The sequence below is a fragment of the Hipposideros armiger genome, unplaced genomic scaffold (genome assembly GCF_001890085.2).
Source record: "Hipposideros armiger isolate ML-2016 unplaced genomic scaffold, ASM189008v1 scaffold_1971, whole genome shotgun sequence".
Taxonomy (NCBI): domain Eukaryota; kingdom Metazoa; phylum Chordata; class Mammalia; order Chiroptera; family Hipposideridae; genus Hipposideros; species Hipposideros armiger.
Window position 1 is genome coordinate 76890 of NW_017733321.1, and position 8178 is coordinate 85067.

At 33.5% G+C, this 8178-nt stretch overlaps 1 protein-coding gene and 1 long non-coding RNA gene across 2 annotated transcripts in view; both read left to right on the forward strand.

Moving 5' to 3' along the window:
* Positions 1 to 7727, forward strand: part of LOC109378425 (uncharacterized) — a gene marked incomplete at its 3' end in the record, with an annotated part of 52199 nt that extends 44472 nt beyond the window's left edge. The window contains exon 12 of the mRNA XM_019634816.1: positions 7467 to 7727. Coding sequence (XP_019490361.1) covers positions 7467 to 7727 — 261 coding nt within the window. The remainder of the gene's footprint in view (positions 1 to 7466) is intronic.
* LOC109378427 (uncharacterized) lies at positions 853 to 3980 on the forward strand. Its single transcript, XR_002122988.1, has 3 exons — positions 853 to 1001; positions 1472 to 1578; positions 3886 to 3980. It is a non-coding gene; the product is annotated as an uncharacterized LOC109378427 (long non-coding RNA).
* Positions 7728 to 8178: the final 451 nt, after the last annotated feature.

Sequence of the window (8178 nt, forward strand, 5' to 3'; positions counted from 1 at the left end):
TGCCTGGAGTCTGGCCAGATTCTCATTTGTGATTTAATTTCTCCATTGTGTAGTTACGCAGACAATGAAGTGCCATTTCTCCGGTGTTAGAAACTTACTCCCAATGGCAGATGGTGATTTATTCTGCGCTGGTCTTATGAAATAAAGGATGATTGGGAAAGATGTATGAAAAATGCTCGTTTTCACATCTAGCTGAAGTGAAATTGTCATCTATTCTACTATTTTAGTTATTCTTGACACTAATGCTACAGGAACATTGTTTTATATATTTAGAAACTGGTCATGTCTGGTATTCTTTTTCTGTAATAGCAAAGAATGGAATTAAGAGAAATATCTAGGCAATTTTGTTCCTTTCTTATACATGGAAAAATTTTAGAGAGGAAACAAGATATATATTATACATTATTTAATTTAGTTGTTTTTTCCTCAGGAAAGACGGGAATCATTTCTTATTTAGATTGCAACTACTTTCCTGCTGATTATCCTTGTCACTATTTGATATTTAATTAGAATAAGTCCTAAAAATCGTTAAATATTTCTGAGGGTGGTGGTTGTACAAGACCAAGATATAATCTCTTCCTACATTTTGGAGACAAGGGTGATATTGAGTACAAGGCTACTGGGATCATATTGGCTTTATTTCAAAGTTTAAAATGATTCTTGCTGTTTTTTTTTTCTTCTCTCTCTTTTGACTTTTAACTTCTCGTCTACAAAGAAGAATAAAAGGAATGTGTTGGTTACCCTCAGTTTGAAGAAAGTCAAAGACATCTTGAGAGTGTTTCAGGGTTATGTTAAAGGTGTTTAGTGTGGTAGACAATGTTATTTTATGTGTATGTTTTACATGATACAGCCCCAAGTGCAGTTGAATTTATGAACCATAGTAGAAACTCAAATGAAGTCACTGTTAGCTGGCCGTCACCTAGAAGTCTCCTAGATGGATTCATTATTTCAATATCTAGTGAAAGCTTAATGAAAGAAGAAATCCTGCCCTCGACAAAAAGGTACAGAAATATTGAAAAGAAATTATGATAAGTTACATGGAACACAAGATTAACATTACTTATGTATATTATATTACATATATAATTTATTTTATATATTTTAGAAAGCTATGATAGTAGTTTAATATAAATAGAAATTGGAAAACTTTGCAAGACAACTTTTTGGACCATAATGTGATTAGAATAACTGGTGTACAGTATGAAATTTATTTCTGCAAATAGGTAATAATGAATTATTTCAGCATGTCATCATGCTTTATGTATAACATATACTTTTTTACTTAAATGAAGTTTCTCCATGTGAGAAGCTATGATTTCTAATTTGTGTTTAAGCATAAAAATTATTTCCATAATAGACAATAAAAACAAAGCATATATAAAATTCTTTCTGCCCGTAGTGTGAGAAAATGGAGTTTTCCAAATGTTTCTAAGCTAAATATCTTAATATGTGACTTTTCTTTACTGTGTAGGACATTCACATTTGATAGCCTTTCTCCGGGGACTGACTTTTTAATTAGTGTCATAACTACCAAGGGACAAAAGAGAAGCCATCCTACTGTCCTCCTGGTTAGCACTTGTAAGTTCATTTTATATTTAATTAACTTTTCATGGGTAAAAATCAGGGAAATAGTTGTGTTTAAAGCCTATCTAATTAAAAATGAATGAATATGGAAGCAGTTTATGACATGCTTAAAGAGAAGCAGAATTGTATTTACATGCGGAATGTCTGAGTTATATTCCTGCCTCTATCACTTATTAGTTATATGACCTTGGACACAACTGTAACATTCTCACTTAGAAAATGAGAATATTATTCCTGCCTAGGTGTAAAACCTTGTTATTAAAATCAAATGCAAAGCTCTTTGTGAAAGTTCAAAGTACTCTAAAACCCTAAGGGACTGTCATCATGCAAAAGTCAATATTTTTCTAATATTTTGTCTATGTCTATAACATTTTATGAAAGAACAAAACCTTGAAATGTGACAAAAATAGATGGCACTGTGGTTTCAATTGCATTGTTTGGGATCGGTTTGTCTCTTCTGACCTTCACGGCAGCATTTACACGTATGCCGCCCTGAACATAATGCAGGTACTCCAAAGAGCCCTGTCACTTGTGGGCCATAGTTTCATAAATGTGTGCTCATGTACTAATGCCCTAGCAATATGGGAGGAGGATTCATCTCAGAATTTGCAATGTAGAGGAAGGGAAAGCCCTGGGAAATGCAGCAACAGTCAAATCAATTCCTGGAAAATAAACTTTAAAAACTGAGCATTATTATATGCCAGTATGATACTATGTGTTTAAGTTACCACATTAAATCTCCCCAGGTTACCTAAAATGTAGATTGAGGCTCAGAGGTGTTCATAACTTGTTAGTGAAGGTGAGACTTAACCCAGGTATCTAACTGTACAACTGATATGACACTGCTGCCTCTCATAAAGACAATCCTAAGAAATATCAGAACTAGATGAGAAATGGCTTCATTTTTTAAAATGATAACATGTTATTTTATATCAATGGAAGCTTCTTAGATTGCCACTTAGATTGCTACTTGGGTTGTGTCATTATCGTTGCCACCAACACCATCTCCAAAGTTGTCGTCGTTGTTGTTATCATCATCACATTGAGTGCTTGTTCTTTGTCAGGCACTTTGCTAAGCCTTTTCTATGCTTTATATCACTTAATTTTCAATGGCAACCTTTATTCTATCAATCATAATGAGATGCATCTGTTTTATAAATGAGGAAACTGAGGCTTAGAGAATTTCAGTAGCATATACAAGAGACAGATTTCAGGCCACATTTCCCTGCCATTGTCATCTGTCCTCATAACCACTATGCTTCAATGGAAGAGCCACTATGGTATAGGAAGGGCTCACTCTACCCATTCCTGGCTTTGTGACTTTGTGCGAATAATGATTCTATTTGGACATCAAGTTCCTCAGTTGTACTCTGGGTTTAATAATACTTTTTATATTTGAAGAGGTTGTGGCTTAACTGTGGTTTCCCACACAAGGCTGGTAACTTTTTTTTCACCTTTCCCACTCTACAATTTGACTTTTATCTTCTCCTGTATATTAATAATTTTTGGTCTTTTTGTACCTCCCTTTCTTTGCAAGTCACCTCAAATCTATTTGGAAGTTGATGGAATAGTAATAAATACTAAATAGAGTTAAAATATATTATGGGAATATGGGGGGAAATAATAAATTAATTGTATTTGGAAGGGAATATGTGTCACAGAAAGATAGAATAAAAAGGATTGTGAATCAGTGATACAGGTTTAAATCAACAACTGAGCTGAATTCTAATAAACTTAAATCAATATGTAGTTAGAGACAAAAAAAATCTCATGAAAAATTTGAATTTTAGAGATTAAATTATTCCAATACAGTGTTAATATTACATTTCTTCCAGTTAAAGAAAGCAATACAAGATTTCAATTTGAAACATGAATTAAAAATACAGACATGTTACTTATTTAAAAATAAGTTTCTAGAACCTTAAAAAGGGAAAAGGATTTGTGAACTTAAGGAAGGGGACTAGATATATCTCTTACTTTATACAATGCATAAAACTGTAAGTTAAAAATCCCAATTGTTATAACTTCATACTGAATTCTGCTGTAAGAAAGTTCATATAATTTTAATATGGAATCGAATTTCTAGAAAATTCTTTTTTACCTTCCATTGTAGAGATGAGACAGAGGCTCAGGGTAAATAGCTGAGGTAAGATCACATGGTGCTAAAACTGACTTGGAAACCTAGGAATCCTCTCCTGTCTTTCACAGTGTGACAGTCCAAGGTTATCAGTCCAGCCAAGATATATAATGGCAGACATTTTTTTAAAGATATCATTTCTGTGTCTTATTTCATTGCCCTAGATCCAGACCCACCATCAGATTTGTTAATTTTGGGGCAGGAAGAAAATACAATATATTTGTCTTGGAAATTCCCACAAGGAGGCTTTGAAAAGTTTCAGGTAAAAAACAGTGCCACTATCATACAATGTTTATGTTTATTGAGGTCTTTATTTCACCTTCTTTTTGTCCTTCATTTTACATTAGTGGTTTTAGAGATTATGGTACCACTCCTTTAATGTAAAATTTTTCTCCAATGTAACTTTTTTATTTACTACTTTAAAAGTACAAAGTTGTCATGGAAGGTGTTCAAAATTTAATAATAGCTGATACTTGACTTTAAATGAGTTTGGATTTTCAATGGAGATAGACGTGTGCATACGTAGTACTGAAAAAGTGAATAAAAGAATGACAGTGCTGGAGGGTAATGCTTCTGTGACAGCACTGGCCGAAATAATAATTCCAGAAGTTAAAGCTGGGTGATGTGCCCCAGTCTCTCTCTCAGCTCCATCCTTGAGATTTAATTAAGAGTGGAGACTTCCAGCCCAGAGGGTAGGAGAGTAATGTGTACAGAGGAGCCACTTTTTAACTGTGTCTGCAAGGAAAATGTGTACATTCTATGGCTTTTTGTTGTTAATAATGTGCCCTGGCATCAGGTGAGGACATAGGGAACACACCCTACATACATCCCACATTCTGTGGTTTGCAGAGACAGTAAGCTTCCTGGGACAGCACTGTTGCTTTGTATTCTACGGGGGGCAAATGACCTTTCCATATTTTCACTGTGGTAGAAGGTGGTAATTTGAGTTGAAAACAACCTGAAATAGTTTAAGAAATGAAGAAACATTTGTTGTATTTAATACAAGTGTGCCTCATGGAGACCAAGGAAAAGAATATAGCTGGGTGTTTTGAAGACCTGGCATCAGATATTTTAAGCCTGTTGAGAATCCAACAATTACTTTCTTTCTGTCTCTCTACCTCTTTCTGCTTATCTGCCTTAGCTTTTTTTTTTTTCTTTTTCTTTTTTTTTCTGATGACCGACTTTGTCTGTTAAGCAATCCACGTGGTCAGTGGATGAATGCCATACGCAACTTTCAAGTATAAATGGTACATTATCAGCCACAGAGCAAGATAGATTCTCCTTAAATGCCCAAGGAAGGGACTGTGATTATTCCAAATTGGATTAGATACCAGTTCAGTTCTGGTCAACAGTGGTTGTAGGTCTCACATCATTGAAAAATGGTAGCCACAGGTCTGTGGGTGACGGGGTTGTAAAGAGAGTTATTAGAATTTGGGCAGAATTCTAACAAAAAACAAAAGGTGTTTCCTGTAAATAAAAAGTAACATAAAATTCAATAATTTAGAGAATCAATACAGTCTAAAAGGAAGCAGAGCAGAAAAATTACTATACTTGAACTAATTAGTACATCTGGGTTTTATATTGAGTATGAACTTGTTAATAATTAAGTAAATAAGAATCAAGGTAATAGTCATTATATGACAGACATAAAAAGAATCCACATTTATTTATAGTACCTGCTACTAAAGACAAAGAGGGATGTAGTAGGTAGTATAACGACCTTGCAGACATCCACAGCCTCATTCCCAGGACCTGGAACATATTATATTGTATGGCAAATGGGAATTAAGGCATAAAATAGATTTAAGTTTGCTAATTAGCAGGGGCTTTTTAAAATACTTTAGTTTTTCAATAACAGTTGACATACACCATTATTTTAGTCTTAGATGTACAACATAGTGATTAGACATTTATATAACTTACAGAGTGATCACCCTGATAAATCTAGTATCCATCTGACACCATGGATAAGTTATTACAATATCACTGACTATATTCCTTAAGCTATACTTTACATCCCCATGACTATTTTGTAACTACTAATGTGTAATTCTTAATCACTTTCCCCTTTCACCCACCCCCTAAGTCCTTCTCCCAACTGGTAACCATTAAAAGGTTCTATGTTTCTATGAGTTTGTTTCTGTTTTTGTTTATTTGTTTATTTTGTTTTTTAGGTTCTACATAGAAGTGAAATGATATGGCATTTGTCTTTCTCTGTCTGACTTATTCTACTCTCTAGGTCCATCCATGTTGTTGCAGAAGATTTCATTCTTTTTAATGGCTGAGTAATATTCCATTTTATATATGTACCACCTCTTTATTCATTCATCCATTGATGGATACCCAGGTTGCTTCCATACCTTGACTGTTGTAAGTAATGCTGCAGGGAACATATGGATGCACATATCCATTTGAAGTAGTGTTTTGGGTTTCTTTAGATAATGTTCACAAGTGGAATTACCGGGCCCTTTTTTGTCTCTTGTTATAGCCTTTCTTTTATGCCAGGTATAAGTATGCTACTTCAGCTTTTTGTTTGTTTGTTTCCATTCTTGTGAAATATCTTTTTCCATCCTTTTACTTTCAGTCTGTGTGTGTCTTTCAATCTGACATGTGTCTCTTTTGGGCAGCATATGTAAGAGTCTTGTTTTCTTATCCAGTCAGCCACCCTATGTTTTTGGTTAGAGCATTTAATCTATTTACATTTAAAGTAATTATTGATAGATATGTAGTGATTGTCATTTTATTATTCATATTTTTTATTTATTTTTTATTTTTCTTAAGGAAGCTCCTCAAGATTCCTTGTAGAACTGTTTTGGTGATGATGAACTCCTTTAGCTTTTTCATGTTTGAGAAGCTCTTTAACTGTTGTTTGGTTTTAAACAATAGCTTTGCTGGGTAGAGTAATCTTGTTTGTAGATCCTTGCTTTTCATCACTTTGTGCCAATCACTTCTGGCCTGCAAAGTTTCTGTTGAGGAATCAGCTGACAGTCTTATGGGAGCTCCTTTGTAGGTAACTGCTTTTCTCTTGGGCTACTTTTAAGATTCTCTCTTTGTCTTTAACCTTTAGCATTTTAATTATGATGTGTCTTGGTGTGGGCCTATTCGCGTTCATCTTGTTTAGGATTCTCTGCATTTCCTAGGCTTATATTGGGTCATCAGAAAAGTCATGATGTATTTCATCTATGTTTTTCAAAGGTCATTTATTTATATAAAGAACAAAAATCAATGATATGTTGCCCATTTTGTTCAATAACCTTTTGCCATCTTTCAGTGAGCTTCATAATTCCTCATTCATAGAAGTCCTGTCTTTATCAGTGAAAAACTAAACAAGGTGCTGATTTACAGCCTCATCTGAATTGAACGTTATACCATGCAAGGAGTTTTGAAGAGAGTGAAACAAGTGGAAGTCTGACGGTGCAAGGTCAGGCGAGTATGGTGGGTATGGCAAGACATCCCATCNTTAAAAAATTGGAAAATCTCAAATTAGGTTTTTTAAGACTATTACTGAGAATCAAAAAGTGGAAGTTAATTATGTGCTTCCAATATGTATGTACATAGGTCTGTCAAAATATCCACCTTACTTCTCTAATGTTAACATAGTAAACATAAGTTTAATGTATAAGTTTAAAACATAAGATATTTAATATTTTCACAAATTCTAGAACATGCTAGACAAGATACAGAGAAATATGCTTGAAATTAAAAAAAAAAGCGCTAATTGTAAATCTCTCTTTTTATCTTTCAGAGCCCAAACCAGTCCAGATTGTTATGCCTTATGAAAGTCACAGTACCTCTGTGATCTTATTTGTTCAAACCCCTGATATTGGAGTGTTTGATGGCATACATATTGTAATTGAAGGAGAGCTAAATGTAACCATGCCTTTAAAACATGACAGTAAGATAACTGTTGACAATTTAACCCCAGGCACAGAATATAATTTCTTTGTTTCCATCATCAGTGGGACTAAATTAAGTAATATGTATTATGTACCGGCAATAAAAACATGTAAGTATTTTAGGACTTGCATAAGCTTTTTCTTGATTTTAATTGTGTATACATTTCAAATTGGTAGGCTACATTCATTTTAATGCAGTCGTTTTCAAAGATCTTTGAAAATAACTGCAAATACCTCCCTACTGAGCCTGATCTTTATTGCCCAAATACGTAGATAGAGCTAACCCTGTGTAAAATTGAGAAGTCATGAAGTTTTTTAATCTATTCATTAACAAAAAATATGCTTGCCTATTAATCAGGATTTTCAATGACTTAATCGAAGAGCGAGGAATGTGAGTAATTTTAGGCAGATTATGGGAACTATTATATTTTTAATATATATTATATTATATTATATTATATTATATTATAATGTGTTATATATTATGTATATTATATGAATATATAGTGTATTATATATTTTGAAAGTGTCTTTCAAAGTGTATAATCTAAGTGTGTGTTT